The following is a 20,927-nucleotide window of genomic DNA, read 5'->3' as shown; positions in this document are numbered from 1 at the left end:
TCTATCCTAAATGTAATGTCTATATATAAAAAACGATATATCTTTGTTATGTAACTACTGTGTATGAAAGTACCATGTATGTAAAATGTGTGTATGTAACACAAAAGCTGTAAAAACAAAAACATAACACAAGGTAACTTTTGTCCTCTGAAGAGTTGGTGGATGGGCCAATAAAAAAAGTACAACATTTGAATTAAAAAAACGTCCAATTGATGCACATACACAACGTGAGCTGCCATCTCATAATTCAAAAATGCTTTATTAATTTTGTTCTGTGAGGCAAGTCTTGTTTGTATATACACACGATTTGTCATTTTTTTCTAGTTCCACACTGTGGATACCGGTATTCAAAATTGTTATGAGAACCCTTTTACACACAACACAATACAAGGCACAGTGCCAATTCAATATGGCAACCATTACAAAGCTATGCAAAGGGGCTTAGACCAAATGAAAAGTAATCCCTCCATCAAATCACAAGTTGTATCCATTGGGTTTCCCTTCATGCTTGGTTTACTGTTTTATAAATTAATCTGCCTTGTCCTCCCTATTTCCCAGCAGGCATTAGGTAGGGAACATGGAGTTATTTCTGGGGCGCACAGCCTGCCTCTGCATCTCGTACATGTTCACATAAGATGATAGGAGGTCATCCATTTTGTAACCCTGAAGAGGAGACAAACACAGTTGTTGGGGTATGCACATTGAGGCAAAGTTAAGTCACATTCCCCAGTGAATAAGTCACTACAATACAAGTGTTTGTGAAGATAACTTAGTACGCCCTCAACAAACACTATCAGCACTTTGGATTCACACAAAATGTACACGTACTGGTTTATAGGAGGTAACATCTCTCATTTTGCCTCTCGTTTGAGAGCGAAGACGTAATGGCCACTTACCAATGAGGTCTCACAAAGGAAAGTGCTCCCTTTGACCAGGTTGCCAATGGTCATGTGGAAGTAGGTGCTCCCGCTGGACCAATTGGTGATGCGGTTGAAAGGGTGCATGACCAGCAACTCCTGAGGTTTAGGGTAAAATCAAAAGGTCATGTTTGGTTAAACAGGGAAGGCCAATACTTTATAGTGCTGAAGGTGGCAGAAGTGGGATCCTAGCTTGGTGTTGTGGTGCAGCGTAAGCCTTTCAGATTTGTGGTTTTAAGGCAAGGTCAGCATAGTTACTGCGCATGATCATCTGGCAGTAAATGCCCTCTAGATGTAAGTCAAATGATCTGATAATGGTGATAAAATAGAAATAATCAAATAAAACTATTGTGCTTTTACCTTTGTTTTGGGGTCGATAAAGCTGACTCCTTGCTTGCTGATTGCAATCCAGACAATACTCGGGTAACTTGGTTCAGAGGTTTGCTGTGAAGCAAGAGCATACAGAAAATCAACACTGGCATGCAAAGTTTGGTGTGTCAACATGCATCATTTTCATATTTATATCAGACACTCTTATCCAGAGCCTCGTTATTCTTATTGTGTTACTTTTAATTATTACTTTTTATTTTTGTCTACTTGGTAACTATTTTCTTCTTCTTGAACTGCACTGTTGGTTAAGGGCTTGTAAGTAAGCATTTCACGGTAAAAGTCTACACTTGTTGTATTTGGCGCATGTGACAAATAAAGATTGATTTGATTTGACTTTTTTGATTTGACAAGGGTTAAGTGGCTTGCTGAAGTGCACATTGACAGATCTTTCACCTAGTCAGCTCAGGGACTTGAACCAGCAACGCCCAACAATCTTAACCACTAGGCTACCTTGACTTGAGCTGTCTCCTAACGTACCTTTACTTCAAAGAAAGCACAGCCGAACGTTGGCCAGTGGCAGATGCCTTTTAGAAAGGCCACTTTAGCCTCGTCCAAGGTGATCCCGGCCTGCTTGTTGTAGGAGGAGATGATGTGCTTTAAGGGAAGAAGAAAACAACAGAAAGATTCAGAAATACGAGTTTCAGTATTTCTTTACTACTATATGCTTTCAATCATTACCATATGTATGATATAAATCTGGGCAAAATGTGTCATAGGGATGAGCCATATGCTTAGTAATGGCAGTGGTGTAAAGTACTTTAATAAAAATACTTCAAAGAACTACTTAAGTCGTTTTTTGGGGTATCTGTACTTTACTGTTTATTTTTTGTGACAACTTTTACTTTCTACATTCCTACAGAAAATAATGTACTTTTTACTCCAAACATTTTCCCTGACACCCAAAAGTTCTCGTTACATTTTGAATGCTTAGCTGGACAGGAAAAGGGTCCAATTCAAGCACTTATCAAGAGAACATCCGTAATCGTCCCTACTGCCTCTGATCTGGCGGACTCACTAAACACACATGCATAATATGTAAACGATGTTTGAGTGTTGGCTATCTGTTAATGTTTAAAAAAAGAAAATGGTGGTGTCTGCTTTGCTTACTATAAGGAATTTGAAATATTTTATAATTTTACTTTTATTTTATTTAAGCAATTACATTTACTTTTGATACTTAAGTATATTTAGAACCAAATACTTTTAGACTTTTACTAAAGTAATATTTTACTGGGTGACTTTCACTTTTACTTTGAGTAACTTTTCATAAATGTAGCTATACTTTTACTCAAGTATCACAATTTGATACTTTTTCCACCACTTAGTAATGGAGAGAGTAAGAGAGGCATTCCAAATCTCATATAAAGCGAGATAACATGAGAAGGACTGACAGTGTAGCAGTGTACAATAGATAGAAATACAGTTGAAGTCGGAAGTTTACATACACCTTAGCCAAATACATTTAAACTTAGTTTTTCACAATTTCTGACATTTAATCCTAGTAAAAATTCCCTGTCTTAGGTCAGTTAGGATCACCACTTTATTTTAAGATTGTGAAATGTCAGAATAATAGTAGAGAGAATTATTTATTTCAGCTTTTATTTCTTTCATCACATTCCCAGTGGGTCAGAAGTTTACATACACTCAATTAGTATTTGGTAGCATTGCCTTTAAATTGTTTAACTTGGGTCAAACGTTTCTGGTAGCCTTCAACAAGCTTCCCACAATAAGTTGGGTGAATTTTGGCCCATTCCTCCTGACAGAGCTGGTGTAACTGTCAGGTTTGTAGGTCTCCTTGCTCACACACACTTTTTCAGTTCTGCCCACAAAGCTTCTATAGGATTAAGGCCAGGGCTTTGTGATGACCACTCCAATACCTTGACTTTGTTGTCCTTAAGCCATTTTGCCACAACTTTGGAAGTATGCTTGGGGTCATTGCCCATTTGGAAGACCCATTTGCGACCAAGCTGTAACTTCCTGACTGATGTCTTGAGATGTTGCTTCAATATATCCACATAATTTTCCTCCCTCATGACGCCATCTATTTTGTGAAGTGCACCAGTCCCTCCTGCAGCAAAGCACCCCCACAACATGATGAAACCACCACCGTGCTTCACGGCTTGCAAGCCTCCCCCTTTTTCCTCCAAACATAACAATGGTCATTATGGCCAAACAGTTCTATTTTAGTTTCATCAGACCAGAGGACACTTCTCCAAAATTCTTTATCCCCATGTGCAGTTGCAAATCGTAGTCTGGCTTTTTTATTGCGGTTTTGGAGCAGCAGCTTCTTCCTTGCTGAGCGGCCTTTCAGGTTATGTTGATATAGGACTCGTTTTACTGTGGATATAGATACTTTTGTACCTGTTTCCTCCAGCATTTTCACAAGGTTCTATGCTGTTGTTCTGGGATTGATTTAAACATCAGCTATCTGAGCAGCTAACCGATCGCTGCAGCTGTACATAACCCATCTGTAAATAGCCCACCCAATCTACCTACCTTATCCCCATATTGTTTTTATTTACTTTTCTGCTCTTTTGCACACCAGCATTTCTACTTGCACATCACCATCCGCTCATCTATCACCCCAGTGTTAATTTGCTAAATTGTAATTACTTCGCTACTATGGCCTTTTTATTGCCTTACCTCCTCATGCTATTTGCACACACTGTACATAGACTTTCTTTTTTTTCTATTGTGTTATTGACTGTACGCTTGTTTATTCCATGTGTAACTCTGTGTTGTTGTTTGTGTCGCACTGCTTTGCTTTATCTTGGCCAAGTCGCAGTTGTAAATGAGAACTTGTTCTCAACTAGCTTACCTGGTTAAATAAAGGTGAAATATATATATTTTTTTAATTACACTTTTCGCACCAAAGAAAGTTCATCTCTAGGAGACAGAATGCATCTCCTTCCTGAGCGGTATGACAGCTGCGTGGTCCCATGGTGTTTATACTTGCGTACTATTGTTTGTACAGATGAACGTGGTACCTTCAGGCGTTTGGAAATTGTTCCCAAGGATGAACCAGACTTGTGGAGGTCCACAAATATTTTTCTGAGGTCTTGGCTGATTTCTTTTGATTTTCCCATGATGTTAAGCAAAGAGGCAATGAGTTTGAAGGTAGGCCTTGAAATACATTAACAGGTACACCTCCAATTGACTCAAATGATGTCAATTAGCCTATCAGAAGCTGGAATTGTGATACAGTGAATTATAAGTGAAATAATCTGTCTGTAAGCAATTGTTGGACAAATTACTTGTATCATGCACAAAGTAGATGTCCTAACCGACTTGCCAAAACTATAGTTTGTTAACAAGAAATTTGTGGAGTGGTTGAAAAATGAGTTTTAATGACTCCAACCTAAATGTATGTAAACTTCTGACTTCAACTGTAAAAGTCAAATTTGTGGCATCTTCCTCCTCTTCTCTCTCCTCCTACCTTCTTCCAGTCCTCTGGGGACATGGTTTTCATCTCATTAGCCGGCACCAGCTCCTTCAGCATCCTTGGAATCATGACAAACTGGGATCTGTCCGTGTCCACTTTGACCCTGAACAACAGGCCAGCCAGGCTGATCATCTCCTCCTTGGTACACTTGTGGTAGCCACGCAGGTACTTTGGCAACTCCTGAGGGGGAGAGGTTTGTGTATGAGTGGTGGTGAAGAACTGGGTGGATCGATGGGTGTGTGCGTGCGTGCGTGCGTGTGTGTGCACGTATGTGTATGTGTGTTTTTCTGCTCGACCTGTGGGAAGTGGAAAGTAAGGTCAGAGGTCAGGTCTCTTCCTGGGGTCACATTGAACCACAGCTTCCTCATGAATATGACCAGGTAGGGCATGGTGGCTGGAGCTCCTGAAAAACAGTGACCCTCAGACCTTCTAGCAAAGCATAGCATAGCAGTTTCAATCCACTGACAACTTGGTGGGTGTAAGGGTTTACTTTGATCTTTTGCACACATTAAATTATGCTTTTGCCTGTTTGTTTTTTTTTGCGCTACCATCTTAAAGTACTGATGGCTACATGTTCATCGTATCTGTTCAATTCAATACTGTGCCTTACCCTCCGTTTTACCACCTTTTCTTGCCTCTCTAACTTTCTTTGTTTTCTTAGGTTGGTCTGTGGTCTGCCTCAAACTGTCAAAGAAGTAGTTTTGATCCTCCAAGCTCATCACCTGAAAGCAACAAAGCAAGAAAATCTTTACGTACACTCATTCGCACTACCAACACAAACTTAAGCAGTGGCTTGAAAATGTTAGTTTTTTTTCTCCAAAAAGTTGTGATAAGAACTTGAAATCAACCTTGTTTGGCGTTTTCATGGAGAGACCGTAACCGTCAGCTGAGGCCAGAATGAGCTTGTAGGCAATATTACGAACAAGGTCACGAATCCTAGTTGTTGAAGTCACCTCGAAGAGCTAAATGAAAGAGTAACACACGAGACAAGATACATTATATAGTGATAGACATAAGATAACTGTACTAAACAAGTACAATGGAAGCATGTGGCTCACCTCAGTTGACTCATTGGGGAAGTGGATTTTATGGAAGATCTGGTTGCTGTTCTGTTGAATGGCGTCCACCTCCACCTGATGAGGAGGCAGCTTCCTGGGCTCCATACTACAACCAGAGAATGGTAGCGTTCATTTCCCCCCCCACTCATTTTAGTACGTAATACCTCAATACCAGATATTGTAGCATCGTTAGCACAACACCAGAACCCTTGTCCAAGTGATTCAGATTGAGACCTCTTGGTAACTTGGCTTAGGTGTTGTATTCGCAGGGGCATTGGTTCGAGTCCCAGTCGCCCCCCCTCCAAATTCACTACAGTGTGTTTTGGAGCCGTACCTGAGCAGCATTTGGAGCCGTTGGAGGCAGTCTGCAGCCAGGGGCTCTCTGGGCCGTGACTCTAGGAAACGCTGGGTGTACCTCAGCAGGGACTGGCTTGGGGGGAAAAGGCCGGTGCACAGCCACATGAGCTGCCAACCATAGTCTACACTCATCCTGAGAGAGAGAGAGAGAGAGAGAGAGAGAGAGAGAGAGAGAGAGAGAGAGAGAGAGAGAGGAGAGATGGAGATAATGGAGGGGGGGTGAGAGAGAGAGGGAAGAGAGTAGAGAGAGAAGGGAAAGACAGCAATAGAGAGATAGAGAACATTTTTATCATAGAATAACAAATCGAGCACCATACATACATATATATGATTATTTCCTAGTAATACATGTGCAATAGCTGACATGACAGTTTATTGTTTCTCATTACCACACATACCTGCTGCTGTTACTGGTCATCTGCCTCATGATCTGGCAGTAGACCTCGTCCTGTAAAGGTACATGCTGAGTGGCCGGACCAAAAATCTGGTCAGTCAGCTCTATGGGCTGGCGCATCTGTTTGATAGGGTAATCTCCCATGTACTTTAGGATAGGTGAGGGAAAGGTTAAGGACAACAGGAAAACTCCACTTGGAGAGACATTTTTGTAGGGTAATTCGGTAAATGCTACTCCATTGAATTATTTTTATTTTTATTCACTTTTAGAGGTCTTCAGTTCTAATAAACACAGGTATAATCAGTCCCTAGTGTCTTCTTCAGCAACTAAAATATCTCCAGTGTTAGCCTCAATATCAACATGAACATCAACAAATGGCTCTAAATTAAAGGGGAAGTTCAGGATTTTACAACTTGAGATTAGATGGTTTTTCACCCTGAAAGTAATCTATGGGCCAGGAAAAACTGTAATCCGTGGTTCGGTATTCTCTAAACAGCCACTACAAATTTCAGATGAGTTTAGCCACAGCTAGCTAAAAAATATATGGTAGAGATAGGGGAATGTGTGCAATTAGGCAACATTTCATGGCCAAATCAACTCCATATTTTGTTTGATGTTACTCAAAAGGTGGAATCCACAGAAGGGGGAAACAGCGCCATTGTCAGCCCCACGGCCATTGTTATTTTTTTTGGTTTTGTTGATGAAGCAGAGCTGGGGAGAATCGTGCATCAAGGTAAAAAAAAAAAAAGGGCAGTACATAGAACAGCCGCATATCGCATGTGCAATGATTTCCGAGTGGGAAACAGTGTTTGTGGTTTGCAGTAACTTCTTTGTTGTTGTAATATCGCAAAGGGACATGGTAGTTTTACCATTAAGGATTCCAGATTTAAAGGTCCAATGCAGACGCTTTTTTCCCAATATCAAATCATTTCTGGGTAACAATTAAGTACCTAACTGTGATTGTTTTCAATTAAAATGGGCAAAAAGAAACAAAAATTGTTTTTTGCAAAAAGCCATTTCTCAAGCAAGAATTTTGCTAGGGTTGTCTGGGAGTGGTTTGAGTGAGGGGTCTAAATGGACGAGCCTAATAGGAAGGATATGAAACCTGAAAACTAGCTGTTATTGGCAGAGAGGTTTGAAACTCTCTTTGTTATTGGTCTGTTAATTTATACCGCCTGGTGATGTCACCATGCAGCACAAAACTCCATCCCACCAAAACAGGATGACATTTCAGGTGGTCCTTTTAAACAGCTCTTGCATAATTTTCACAATTTCACAGTATTATTCCAACCTCATATGTGGAAATATATATAAAATACAGGATAACCACATTTTTGACTGCACTGGGCCTTTAGAGGTGATTTGGCCATTTAAAAAATTACATGAACACAAAAACCTATCATTTCAATTGATTGGTAGCTAGTGGTGGCTAAAGTTAGCTTAAGTTTGTAGTGGCTGTTTAAAGAAAAACTGTAATCCATGGTTCAGTTATCATGGCCTATAGACTACTTTCAGGGTGAGGAACCATCTAACATCATGTTGCAAAATCCTGACCTTCCCCTTTAACAAATAAAGTATTTCAGTAAAGGATATCAGTGAAGGAGATGCAGGCCAGATGGCTAAGGTCGGTGTTGCCCACCAGACTCTTCAGTAGGGGTTGTTTGATGGGTTCTTTGGAGGCAGCCCACAGTTTCTCCCTGCCTGCCCCTCTGGCCTGCGCCCCACGGCCGCCCTCTTTACCAGGCTGCCTGGAGAAACAAAAAAAAACAAAGTTAAGTTGCTGCCTTGAGAATAAAGTGCAACTGTAAAATAGACTGTAAACCATGCAAAATGTAGTAGTGAGACAATTGGTCAGGTAACTGCAACATTGGAATCATAAAAAAAACATCATGGTAATTATTACATTTGAAATGGTTAGTCAGTGGTTGCATCTGTAATTGAAATTAAAGTGAGAGTGGATTTATTGAAGGGTTTTCTCTACCTAAAGTACTCAAGGGCAAACTCTTTCAGTGAGACGGGGGAGATGGCTTCTTCCCTTTCGTGGGCGTTCTGAGCCACTGTCTTCTTCTGGTCTGGGCTCAGATTCAGCAGACTCTGATGGTTCAACCAAACAAAAACACAACTTTAGTACGACCACAAGAGGGTAGTCTTCCCCTGCCACAATCCTCCTAAGAATGGCGACTGGACATGATGTGGACTTGCCCCACCGTAAGCGTAACAATGCTCACAAGTTCGCCCATCCCTATGGGCAGCATTCCAACTAGGTATAGGTGTGCCCCACCAAGATTCCATTATATTGTTTTCCCTATCTCATCTCTACAGGGGAATGACAGACAGCAGTTCAAAGGACAACTATCTGGAATGAAATTCAGCCATGTGCCATTATTATCTTACATATGACAATCTTATCATTCACCCTTGCACATCCACATTGGCACTATGTTCGTATGTCAATATAGTCCCATCCCTATTTTTTATCACCCTCTTCTGTGTTTGTACAATGTGAGCACTGTTTATTTTAGCCTGGTCCCAGATCTGTTTGTGTTGTCTTGACAACTTCTATGGTGTTGTAAAGACAGCACAAATAGATCTGACACCAGTTTACTGTTCCACGACCTATTCTTCTAACCATACGAATAAGTGTTTGAACTAAGTCTTCTGTTTGAGTCAAGAACCTTCTTACCAGTGTGGTATCGCTGGGCTTTTCAAGGGTTGGCAGAACCAGGACAGTGTCCATGGAGATGGCGCCGGTGTTCCCAGTCCGCTCGTTAGTGCCTTTGATCCATCCCCGGTCGGGGGAGTACTCTCCGTCCTTCACGATGACCAGCACGTCCCCTCTCTTGTAGCTCAGCAACGTGGGGTCGTCTGGTGTGTGTGTGAGTGAGTGAGTGAGTGAGAGAGTGAGTGAGTGAGAGAGAGAGAGAGAGAGAGAGAGAGAGAGAGAGAGAGAGAGAGAGAGAGAGAGAGAGAGAGAGAGAGAGAGAGAGAGAGAGAGAGAGAGAGAGAGAGAGAGAGAGAGAGAGAGAGAGAGAGAGAGAGAGAGAGAGAGAGAGAGAGAGAGAGAGAGAACCATTCAAGATATGAGAGAGAGAGAACCATTCAAGATATGAGAGAGAGAGAACCATTCAAGATATGAGAGAGAGAGAGAGAGAGAGAGAGAGAGAGAGAGAGAGAGAGAGAGAGAGATAAGTAACTCACCCACGTACATAAGACGAACCATGCTGGTCATGCATGATCCCCAGCCAAAACACCTACTGTATATGAATGGTCCTTTTTGGATATACTTGTTTTATTAAACACTGACTACCTACTAACTGTGTTGTCTGAAAGGGACAAACAAATTGTTTTACAGTACAATTTACAGCATTAGGATTCTATGGAATACATCCAGATACACAACCGTCTTAAGCAGTGTTATACAGCATGGCCTTTGCCTATCTCATCCAAATAGATGAACCACGAGTTGTCATACTCATACACTGTCTGTTGATATACTATGATTCTGCCAAATGCATCAATCTAGCTAACCCTTTTGTAGCTCACAGATACACAGCTTAACCCAAGCCAAGCCTATCCAAAAATCAGTCAAGTCTAAGCTGTGAGGTGAGTGATCAAGTGATTCATTGTCATACTCCTACCCTGTTTGTTGACGTCCTGCAGGGCCACTGCGTAGACGGAGCGCTCCCTCAGGCCCTCCAGGTACCACTGGATCAGGTCAGCCATCTCCCCTGCCTCCACAGACTGCAGTAGGAACTGCCCTCTCAGTGTGGCCAGGCTCACAGACTGACCGCTGTCGATCCTGCCGTCATCACTGAGGAGCATATGAAACATTTACATTTACATTACATTTACATTTAAGTCATTTAGCAGACGCTCTTATCCAGAGCGACTTACAATACAAAGATATGACATGCTATTCTATAAAATCCTTTCTCTGTAATTAATATTACCTGATTAAGCTAATCATGTAAATGTAATTAACTACAAAGTCGGGACACCACGGAAGAGTGTATATAGAGCCGTTATCTTCCGAATAAACTCTTAACCTGTTATGGCTAGGGGGCAGTATTTTCACAGCCGGATAAAAAACGTACCCGATTTAATCTGATTATTACTCCTCCCAGAAACTAGAATATGCATATAATTATTAGCTTTGGATAGAAAACACTCCAAAGTTTCTAAAACTGTTTGAATGGTGTCTGTGAGTATAACAGAACTCATTTGGCAGGCCAAAACCTGAGAAGATTCCATGCAGGAAGTGCCCTGTCTGACAATTTCTTGCCCTTCTTGATTATCTCTATCCATTACAGAGGATCTCTGCTGTTACGTGACACTTCCTACGGCTCCCATGGGCTCTCAGAAGGCGGCAAAAAGCTGAATCGTGGCTTTGCATGCTCTGGCTGAAAAAAAGTAGCGTGTTTGGGTAGTGGCTGGTTACAGTACTGTGAGACTCAGGCTCGTGCCCGCGTCGACCCCATGCTTTGTTTTCTTTCGTCTGTTTACCTAAACGCAGATTCCCGGTCGGAATATTATCGCTTTTTTACGAGTAAAATGGCATAAAAATTGATTTTAAACAGCGGTTGACATGCTTCGAAGTACGGTAATGGAATATTTAGAAATCTTTTGTCACGAAATGCGCCATGCTCGTGACCCTTATTTACACTTCGGATAGTGTCTTGAACGCACAAACAAAACGCCGCTGTTTGGATATAACTATGGATTATTTTGAACCAAACCAACATTTGTTATTGAATTAGAAGTCCTGGGAGTGCATTCTGACGAAGAACACCAAAGGTAATCAAACTTTTCTAATAGTAAATCTGACTTTGGTCAGGGCTAAACTTGGTCGGTGTCTAAATGGCTAGCCGTGATGGCTGGGCTATCTACTGAGAATATTGCAAAATGTGCTTTCACCGAAAAGCTATTTTAAAATCGGACATATCGAGTGCATAGAGGAGTTCTGTATGTATAATTCTTAAAATAATTGTTATGTTTTTTGTGAACGTTTATCGTGAGTAATTTAGTAAATTCACCGGATGTTTGCGGGGGGTATGCTAGTTCTGAACGTCACATGCTAATGTAAAAAAGCTGGTTTTTGATATAAATATGAACTTGATTGAACAAAACATGCATGCATTTTATAACATAATGTCCTAGGGTTGTCATCTGATGAAGATCATCAAAGGTTAGTGCTGCATTTAGCTGTGGTTTTGTTTTTTGTGACATTATATGCTAGCTTGAAAAATGGGTGTCTGATTATTTCTGGCTGGGTACTCTGCTGACATAATCTAATGTTTTGCTTTCGCTCTAAAACTTTTTTGAAATCGGACAGTGTGGTTAGATTAACGAGAGTCTTGTCTTTAAAATGCTGTAAAATAGTCATATGTTTGAAAAATGGAAGTTTTCGGATTTTAGAGGAGTTTGTATTTCGCGCCACGCCCATAATTGGATATTGGAGCAGGTGTTCCGCTAGCGGAACGTCTAGATGTAAGAGGTTAAAACCTGTTGGGGATAGGGGGCATTATTTGCACGACCGGATAAAAAACGTACCCGTTAGTCAACGTTACATAGCATCTCAACGTATTCCAAATAGCTTTATCCTTATTAATACATTTTTTTGATGCAACGTTACGCGCCGATGTAAAATGCTGTTTTTATATATAAGTATGAACTTTATCGAACAAAAGAATGCATGTATTGTGTAACATGATGTCCTAGGTGTGTCATCTGATGAAGATTGTTAAAGGTTAGTGCTGCATTTAGCTGTTTTTTGGTTATTTGTGATGCATGTGGTTGGTCGGAAAATGGCTATGTGGCTACTTTTACGATATACTCCTCTAACATAATCTAATGTTTTGCTTTTGCTGTAAAGCCTTTTTGAAATCGGACAATGTGGTTCGATTCAGGAGAGGTGTATCTATAAAACGATATAACATAGTCCTATATTTGAAAAAAACAATTTTTTAATTTTGTTATGCTAATGGCGATAGGATTTTTCGCTGGATGTCTGTCCCGCATACGGGACGGAGCCCGACCAGGGGTTAAAATAGAAAAGTCATTATGTAAAATACAGGCGAGGTATGGCCTCCATTTTGACATTTGAAGTGTGTGGTGGATGTACAAAATGGGCCAGGTCCAACTCACAGGTCCAACAAACGTATGTGAAGTGTATGTGAAACATCTGAAGTGTATGTGAAACGTGTGAAATGTATGTGAAACGTGTGAAGTGTATGCGAAACATATGTGAAATATATGTGATAACTTCATGGTGGATCGGGTGTCGGTATGAGGGAGTATGTAAACGGTGACGACCACCACTACTTGACAACTGAATAATAAACTGCCACTGTAGAAAACTAGGTTGGATTGTGTATTCTGGGCCCTGTTTGAAAACTTAACAAATGCATCCTTTCTTGTTTCCTTGAGGTAAGTACAGATCTATAAGTGATTGTATAGGTGAAAGTACGTTTATCCCTCTATTGCTTCCACAAATCCAACCAACTCAGATCAGTGATCACTTGAAGGAAGGAAGTGTTGGGTTCTGAGAATATGAAATGCACTTATTCATGTCTAACGTTTACATTATGTCAGGATATGTTATTGTTAGGGATCCTATGGGAGGGATCCTCTGGGAGGAGAAGAGACACTGTCTGGTACTAGTCACCATGACAGCCGTGAGCTGGGGAGGAGTGAGCACTTTGGGGCAGAGGTCAGGTCAGATGAAGTGCGGAAGAACAGATATCACTAAGGTTCTGTCTAGCAACAGAGATGCATTGGCTGTTCAGATGTGTAGGAGGAGACTCGGCATAGTTAAATATCTGCGCTGTGTGAAAATGTGTTTGTCTAATGCAGCTGTATTGATCCTCTGGGAAGAATAAACTTGGTTAAGCTTTCATAATGTCTGTTGAGTTTTTTACACTGAGAATTAGAACCTAACAGAAGGACAGAAGGAAAGAAGGAAGGAAGGAAAAGAAACAAGGACGCATTTCTGATATATTTGAACAGGGCCTTGTCCATACCTGGACTTGTTCACCCCAGTCACCTCTGGGTAGGACAGCTCAAGGAGCTTCTTCTCTTTCTCATCCTGGAAGGAGATCCCATTCCAGTTGATGGCCGCAATAAAATTGCTTTTGGGTAGAGGAGGCCCTGTGGATATGTAAATACCTTAGTAATAAAATCATCTTTAACAAAGAACATTTCTATTTTGCCTGATGTAAACCAGCTACTGTAAAAGGTTCATCATGTGAAATGAAACCAACCTCACCTGGTACATTATCGCAGACATATTCCTGTTAGACTTACCGGACATTTGCGTAACCTCGTAGAACTTTGAGAAGTAAATGGGCCATTTCTGACGAGCATAGTCAACCACGTCCCCCTTCACGCTGTCTGTGCTCCTTCTGCTGTTTATGTAAGGACCCTGTAAGAATGATTAGGATGATTATTTGTTGATACATTTTGTCTGGCATCAACTTTATTCTACTCTACATAACTTAACAGTAACTTAACTTAACCTAACTTTTTACTTTACTTTGCTTTACATTACTTAACTTCACCATACTTGATTGGGATAACATACACTAATTCAAATTTAATTGCAGGATTTTAAAAATATATAATACAAATTGTCTGGCCATTACTTATTGCACCAGTGAGTAGCAGTTTACCTGTGTATGTGCTGCGTTGACTAGCTGAATCAATTTTCCTTGTGACTTGGTCTCAATAAGTTCAGTAGTGATGCATTCCTCCACCACCTTCTTGGCATTCTCTCCACTGATGGCAGACCCAAACGTCACATAGTAGTACATTGCTGCGAGCTGCACAAAGTCATCCTCCTGGATGACAAAAAATAAAACAAAACATCTGTTTAGGTCCAATAATAAAGAAAGACAGTCTTGTTTAGTTAATAGATTTTCCACTTCAGGCCTCCCGAGTGGCGCAGCGGTCTAAGGCACTGCATCGCAGTGCTTGAGGCGTCACTACAGCCCCGGGTTCAATCCCAGGCTGTGTCACAGCCGGCCGTGACCGGGAGACCCATGAGGCGGTGCACAATTGGCCCAGCGTCGTCTGGATTAGGGGATGGTTTGGCCGGCCAGGGATTTCTTTGACCCATTGCGCTCTAGCGACTCCTTGTGGCGGGCCGGGTGCCTGCAAGCTGACTACGGTCACCAGCTTGACGGTGTTTCCTCCGACACATTGCTGCGGCTGGCTTCCCGGGTTAAGCGAGCAGCGTGTCAAGAAGCTTGGCAGGGTAGTGTTTCGAGGACGCATGGCTTTTGACCTTCACCTCTCCCGAGTAGCAGCGATGGGACAAGACCCGAACTACCAATTGGATATCATGAAAAGGGGGTAAAACATTTTTATAATCCACTTCAAACAGTCTTTATATCTTTACGTTTTTCAACAATAGTGGTAATTGTTTTTCTTTCATGACTTTTCACATAGAGTTCAGTGAGACAATGTGACTCCTAAGATCCACGCTTGGTTCATAGTCAATCTACCTCGAGAGAGACATGGAGGTCACATTCACAATTACACCATTGCTGTATCAGTGATATAATATCCACATCGTCTGGGTGGGCTCTTAGGCGTGTGCACTGTCAAAAAACGGCTCACCTTCTCAGAATGGTACTCCCCAGACTTGAGGCCTCTGATGACCTGTCTGTAGATGAGATCCGTGCTGACTGCATCTATCGAGGAATCATGCCAGGGTGTGAACAGCTCCTTGCGGAAGTAGAGTCTCCAGGGGGCGTGCTGCTCCTCCTCGCCCTTCCGTCTCACTTCCTGCTCGCACTGCGAGATGGCGTCCATCACATGCCTCCCGCCACTGCCCAGGGACCACACCTGGAAAACGCACAGTGACAAAACATGTCACAGGGATAGTCAAAACATGTTACGGGGCTAGTCAATGCAAGTTCTGAAAGCTAGCGAATATGCTAATAAATGGTAGTCATCTGATGTCAAGATTAATTTCAAAATCCTTTTTAAATGTTCCTTCTTAATATTCAACTGACACAATAAAATGTCTCAATCCAGAAGGCACAATGCCCAGAACCAGGATACCACAGTAATGTATCCCCTAGCCATGCGACTAAGAAGAGAACCTATTGATACCGCTGTATTCATTATGTCTCTTCTTTGTTAATGTGTACTTCTTTTAGTTGCATGGCTAGGTGTGCCCAAAACCCTTGGGGGTTTCCTCGCCTACATCTTTTTAATAATCTTTGCATAGTCACTTTAACTCTACCTACATGTACATATTACCTTGGCTAACCGGTGCCCCCGCACATTGACTGTACCGGTACCCCCTCTATATAGCCTCAACATTGACTCTGTACCGGTACCCCCTGTATATAGCCTCCACATTGACTCTGTACCGGTACCCCCTGTATATAGCCTCAACATTGACTCTGTACCGGTACCCCCTGTATATAGCCTCCACATTGACTCTGTACCGGTACCCCCTGTATATAGCCTCAACATTGACTCTGTACCGGTACCCCCTGTATATAGCCTCCATATTGACTCTGTACCGGTACCCCCTGTATATAGCCTCCACATTGACTCTGTACCGGTACCCCCTGTATATAGCCTCCACATTGACTCTGTACCGGTACCCCCTGTATATAGCCTCCACATTGACTCTGTACCGGTACCCCCTGTATATAGCGTCGCTATTGTTATTTTACTGCTGCTGTTTAATTATTATCATTTATTTCTTAACTTCTTAAAGCATCGTTGGTTAAGGGCTTGTAAGTAAGCATTTCACTGTAAGGTCTACACCCGTTGTATTCGGCGCAAGGGACAAACACAATTTGATTTGATTTGATTTGCACCTTCTCATAGAAGCCGATGTAGAGAGAGAATCCGTAGATGTCCTTGATGTTGACTTTCTTGGCCAGAGCCTGGCACACCTCGGCGGAGGTACAGGCTGAGTCTACAGGTAGGCTGACGCTAAGGCCGTCCATCAAGGCCACAGACACTTGCGTGGTCTTCTTGGTCTTGACGGCCTACACATGAGAAGATGGAGGCGTTGTAAGAAGTAGTCCTTGTAGCATGATGTACTACTACAGTACCCATGATGCTCTGTATATATACTGTATATGTCTCCTTACCAATAAGGTCACTGTCATAAGATTAAGACTAAGATCGCTTTACTTGCCAATTGCACACAAGACTGAACCCGCCGCCATAAAGGTATGTCGGCAGAGCAAAAACAGAGAACGGATCCGTTTTACAGGTCAGACGTTAACAATGTTTAATATAGCTGTAGTTCAGCAACTTTCACCCAGATAACTCTGATGCAACCTCTCATGGTCTAGTGTGGGTGCCGGTATGTTTCTGTTTCTTTGTCGTCTTACCAAACCCGAGTCAAGAATACTGACCTGTAATGCTGACGCAGCAGCAGTAGTCCACACCTAGCAACATTGTCAAGAGATGTAAGCTTCTTTGGCTACGGTGTTGGACTGACAGTCGAAAGGACCCGGGATTTGAGTCCTGACAGGATTACCCCCCCCTCCCCGCCAATTCTGTTGCATTGTGTCAGAAGGGAGATGGCACGCAGATGAGTACCTCTATGTCTTGGATGTTGTGTCTTACCTGGAGCTCTATCCAACAGGGTGGTTCACCTCGCTCCCCATTGGCCACGATGCGACGCAGACGCTCAGCACAGTATGGACCATAGCTACTTGGTCCTCTGCCCAGGAATCTCTCCAGGTACTGTGGAATAGAATCAAACAGAATAGAATCGAACAGAATAGAATCATACAGAATAGTATCAAACAGAATAGAATTGAACAGAATAGAATCAAACAGAATAGAATTGAACACAATATAATTACAATGTATGTAATTGATTGATTATGCATAAACTGATGATTATGGATGATTATGCATAAAATGATTATGATTATGCATAAAATGATTATGATTATGCATAAAAACACAGCGCCTTAAGACATACAGAATAGCCATAAGTAAAAAAAATGACAACTTTAGACTGACCCGCATAAGGAGTTCTGTTGGGGGGAAGATACCCAAACAGATAGAGAGGAGGACCCAGCCTCTGAGAGAACTCTTCTGGCTCTTATTGTTCACCAGCTGTTTAATGATCTGACAATAGATCTCATCCCTACACGGACAAACAAGGGCAGACAGGGCTCAAGTAGATATCTATCAGTTTAGATGGATCCAATTCATTTGCATTGCAACTGTAATCTACTATCAGTTCTGAATTGAACAGTCTTGGTATTAAAGCAAATCACCTTTCTAGACATTGATAACTGGGACATTTCTGGGTAACATTGTTAAGATGTTGTAATTCGGTTTGGTACCTTATATCTCGTCTGGATAGGGCGTATCCAACAATAATATGCAGTTTTTCAAGGTCGGATATTGGCCGATCCAAGGTGCGCCCCTCCCCAATCAGAATGTCTTTCTCCTCCATCATAGTCTCTGACTGGAGTAGGTGAGAAGCACAAAGAGACAATTATCCTGTGTTGTTGCATCATGGATATTCCGCTTAATTTGAGTTCTTAGGACAAAATAATATGTATGTAACATACCTCCTCTATAATGGTCGAACCTTTTCTATTCCCCGTTCCTTGTTTCTTTCTATTTTTCCTTAGTATTTTCTGATAGATAAATGGATACGACATCTATTACATTTAGACATCTGACAAACTGTTATAGTGTGTCAATTCAGTCAGCAAAAACTCAGTAACAACAGTAACCTATTGGAAGCATGTAAAATGACAATCAGGGACGAATAAAGTCATATTGAACGAAATTGAATTGAATTTGAGGCTTAGTCCTAATGTACAGTACCTGATCCAGGCCCACCAGGTTGCTGAGCCTCCTGTCCTGCCTTTGGCCCAGGTTATTCTGGATGGAGGGCTCCTGGTTGATCAGTTTTGGCTCAGCTATGTCCCCCATGAACCTCAGTATGATCCACCACACTGTCAGACAGGCCTGGAGAGGAGAGGAGCAGAGGAGAACGTGGGGAATGGAAGAAAAAAGAAAGGGAGGGAAAAAAGGGTGAGGAACAAAAATAAAATAAAAAATAGGAAGGAAAGCAGAGGAAAGGGAATAAGGAGAGGAGAAAGTAGGGTACACAAAGAGAAAAGATAAGAGGAGAATATGGAATATGTTATTGAGGAAGAAAAATGTCATACTTGCTTTGGATTCTTCTGAGATTACCACACTGAAGCCTGATATTGAGTACTCACCAGTGCGTCTCCCTCATCCTCGTGGTAGAGCAAGGGCTGCCGCAGCCTCTGGGTGATGTGACTGTGGGTAGCAGAGCCCTGGAAGTGCAGAGCACTGAACTTGGTGAAGGAGAGCTCCTCATTCTCATCATCGTAGTCCACCACTGGTAGCTCCTCTGGTACTGCGATTGGTACTGGTTCTGGAGCTGGTACAGTCCGAGCTAGTGGTGGTACTGGTACTTGTATAACTACCGGAGCTGGGCTTTCTACTGGACTCTCCTCTCGACTCTCCTCAATCACCTCTAGGACGGTCAGCCTTCTCTCCAAGTCCTGAGGATGGGTAGGGAGAGTGCAGTTGGATACTCAGTTCATTTTTTTATTTTTATTTTAAGTGGTAGAGAATAGTAAAATAGTATAATGCTTCTTCAATGAGAAGAAACGATTCGGTGAATTTGGTCATTCTATTAGCATTGTTAATCATTGAGCAAGAAGCCTATGTTGATATACTGTGGAGATCCACCATTGGTTGTGAGCCTAACCTCAAAGCCCTCGGGAGCTAGTCCCTCCCGTCCTCCTACTGCCACTTTGTTGGGCAGGAAGCCAAACATGGTTTCCACCATTTCCTGCTCACTGACTGGCTCCGGCTTGGCAGCAGCCTCTTGTGATTGGCTGAGAACGTCCTCTAGCCTCTGCTGGAGCTCCGCGGCCTCCTGCTCCCTCGCCTCCCGCTCCTGGGCAGATAGGAAGACCTAACACACACACACACACACAAACACACAAACACACACATATATATTGAACTCACACAGTTGCACACACAGGTGCACAAACACATTTTTCTCAAATGTCAGAACTCACATCTGTCTTCATCTTGTTGGTGGTCTTCCTAGCCAGCATGCCTCTGGTGTGGGCCTGGAGGACTGTCACAGCTTCTCTCTTGCTCTTATAACTCTTCCTGGCTAGGTACCCGCGCACCTGGGACTGCATTGTGACGGCCGCCGCCAGCTCCTTCAGGTAATGCCCTCGGGCCAGACGGGCACGGATCTTAGACTGCAGACGCTCAAAGCCAAGCTGGAGCTGATTGAATGAGACAGAGAGGAGTAGAAATGATTCCAGAAGCAGCAGGTAAATGTGATCTAGTCTATAAAAAAGTAAACATGAGCAAATCTCCATCAGCTCAATACTGTGCACTCCTAGAGCTACGGCAATGAATCAATATCATCTCAGTTTGTCTTCAGAAGTGTATCTGAAGTTGACTCCTTACCGTGCTCATGTTGACATGATATTAGTAGACCTTGACTGCCAGTGACTTACTTTTCTGTATTCTTTTTTCTCTCTATAACCTCTCCATCGCTTCTGTATAACCACGGCAGCTCTCCTTTTCTTCACAAAGCTCTTCCTACAAGAGGAATACATTTAAACAAAACTGGAATATCACTGACTGTTAGCAACTACTGTATTACAATAGGAACAACTGAAGTAACTGGGGTAAAACTTTAGATTGGGGTGTTAGAGAATAACAGATAACACCATGTCAGTGAACACTGCCAGTGTGCTATGTCAGGTCCCACAACATCCCAAACCTGTGTCAGGTATGACACGTCGCCCGTCATTCTCTATCCTGTGTTCTGCCCAAATTGTGTGTCTCAGTGTTCATCCCTCACCTGTCTCTTTGGCCAAGCAAGACCCTCTGGATGATGAGGGCTTTCCTGTTGAGCTCTCGCTCTCTCTCCCGCTCTAGTAGGGAGTCATGGGCATCCTGAGTGGGAAGAAAGCGAAAACCGGTTACAGAGGGTGAATATGGACCTTTTTTGGGGGGGAGGGTTACCGACATCCTTCCAGCATCTTTGAATTGCTACTTGTGACAGCCATTGGGGATTCCATCACTACTGTTACAACATGCCAATGTTTGTGGTTGTCTAGTCCACACAGATATAACTGTACCTTCAGAAAAATCTTAGTCTTGCCGATCTTCCAGCCATCCTGTCCTGTGATCACGGCCTTGCAGATGGCATTGCAGCAGGCTGCTGCTGACTCCTGAGTTAGGACAAGGAGGAGGATATTGGGAACCATAACCACCCCACGAAAAGCAATTGTAACCGTGGAGCTTTTTTGTGCTAACAAATATCATCATCATTGTTGTCATCTTCATCATCATCATCA

The 20,927-nt window shown here is 42.4% G+C and overlaps 1 protein-coding gene across 1 annotated transcript in view; it reads right to left on the bottom strand.

Moving 5' to 3' along the window:
- Positions 1–240: 240 nt before the first annotated feature.
- The window catches only part of myo7bb (myosin VIIBb), a 30,774-nt gene continuing 10,087 nt past the window's right edge, over positions 241–20,927 (bottom strand). The window contains exons 18-48 of the mRNA XM_014139404.2: positions 20,709–20,801; positions 20,429–20,523; positions 20,079–20,163; positions 19,623–19,841; positions 19,304–19,513; positions 18,786–19,094; positions 18,385–18,528; positions 18,123–18,191; positions 17,892–18,016; positions 17,563–17,689; positions 17,158–17,277; positions 16,395–16,568; positions 15,175–15,402; positions 14,226–14,393; positions 13,861–13,978; positions 13,578–13,704; positions 10,197–10,369; positions 9,242–9,423; positions 8,540–8,652; positions 8,152–8,306; positions 6,563–6,716; positions 6,142–6,297; positions 5,808–5,913; positions 5,598–5,711; positions 5,360–5,471; positions 5,046–5,152; positions 4,744–4,929; positions 1,785–1,901; positions 1,278–1,361; positions 897–1,016; positions 241–663 (exon numbers count right to left, since the gene is read on the bottom strand). Coding sequence (XP_013994879.2) covers positions 565–663; positions 897–1,016; positions 1,278–1,361; positions 1,785–1,901; positions 4,744–4,929; positions 5,046–5,152; positions 5,360–5,471; positions 5,598–5,711; positions 5,808–5,913; positions 6,142–6,297; positions 6,563–6,716; positions 8,152–8,306; positions 8,540–8,652; positions 9,242–9,423; positions 10,197–10,369; positions 13,578–13,704; positions 13,861–13,978; positions 14,226–14,393; positions 15,175–15,402; positions 16,395–16,568; positions 17,158–17,277; positions 17,563–17,689; positions 17,892–18,016; positions 18,123–18,191; positions 18,385–18,528; positions 18,786–19,094; positions 19,304–19,513; positions 19,623–19,841; positions 20,079–20,163; positions 20,429–20,523; positions 20,709–20,801 — 4,389 coding nt within the window. The 3' untranslated portion in view covers positions 241–564. The remainder of the gene's footprint in view (positions 664–896; positions 1,017–1,277; positions 1,362–1,784; positions 1,902–4,743; positions 4,930–5,045; positions 5,153–5,359; positions 5,472–5,597; positions 5,712–5,807; positions 5,914–6,141; positions 6,298–6,562; positions 6,717–8,151; positions 8,307–8,539; positions 8,653–9,241; positions 9,424–10,196; positions 10,370–13,577; positions 13,705–13,860; positions 13,979–14,225; positions 14,394–15,174; positions 15,403–16,394; positions 16,569–17,157; positions 17,278–17,562; positions 17,690–17,891; positions 18,017–18,122; positions 18,192–18,384; positions 18,529–18,785; positions 19,095–19,303; positions 19,514–19,622; positions 19,842–20,078; positions 20,164–20,428; positions 20,524–20,708; positions 20,802–20,927) is intronic.

This window comes from Salmo salar, chromosome ssa14, assembly GCF_905237065.1.
Source record: "Salmo salar chromosome ssa14, Ssal_v3.1, whole genome shotgun sequence".
In the NCBI taxonomy this organism is placed as follows: Eukaryota; Metazoa; Chordata; class Actinopteri; order Salmoniformes; family Salmonidae; genus Salmo; species Salmo salar.
This window is presented reverse-complemented; position numbering and strand designations above follow the sequence as displayed.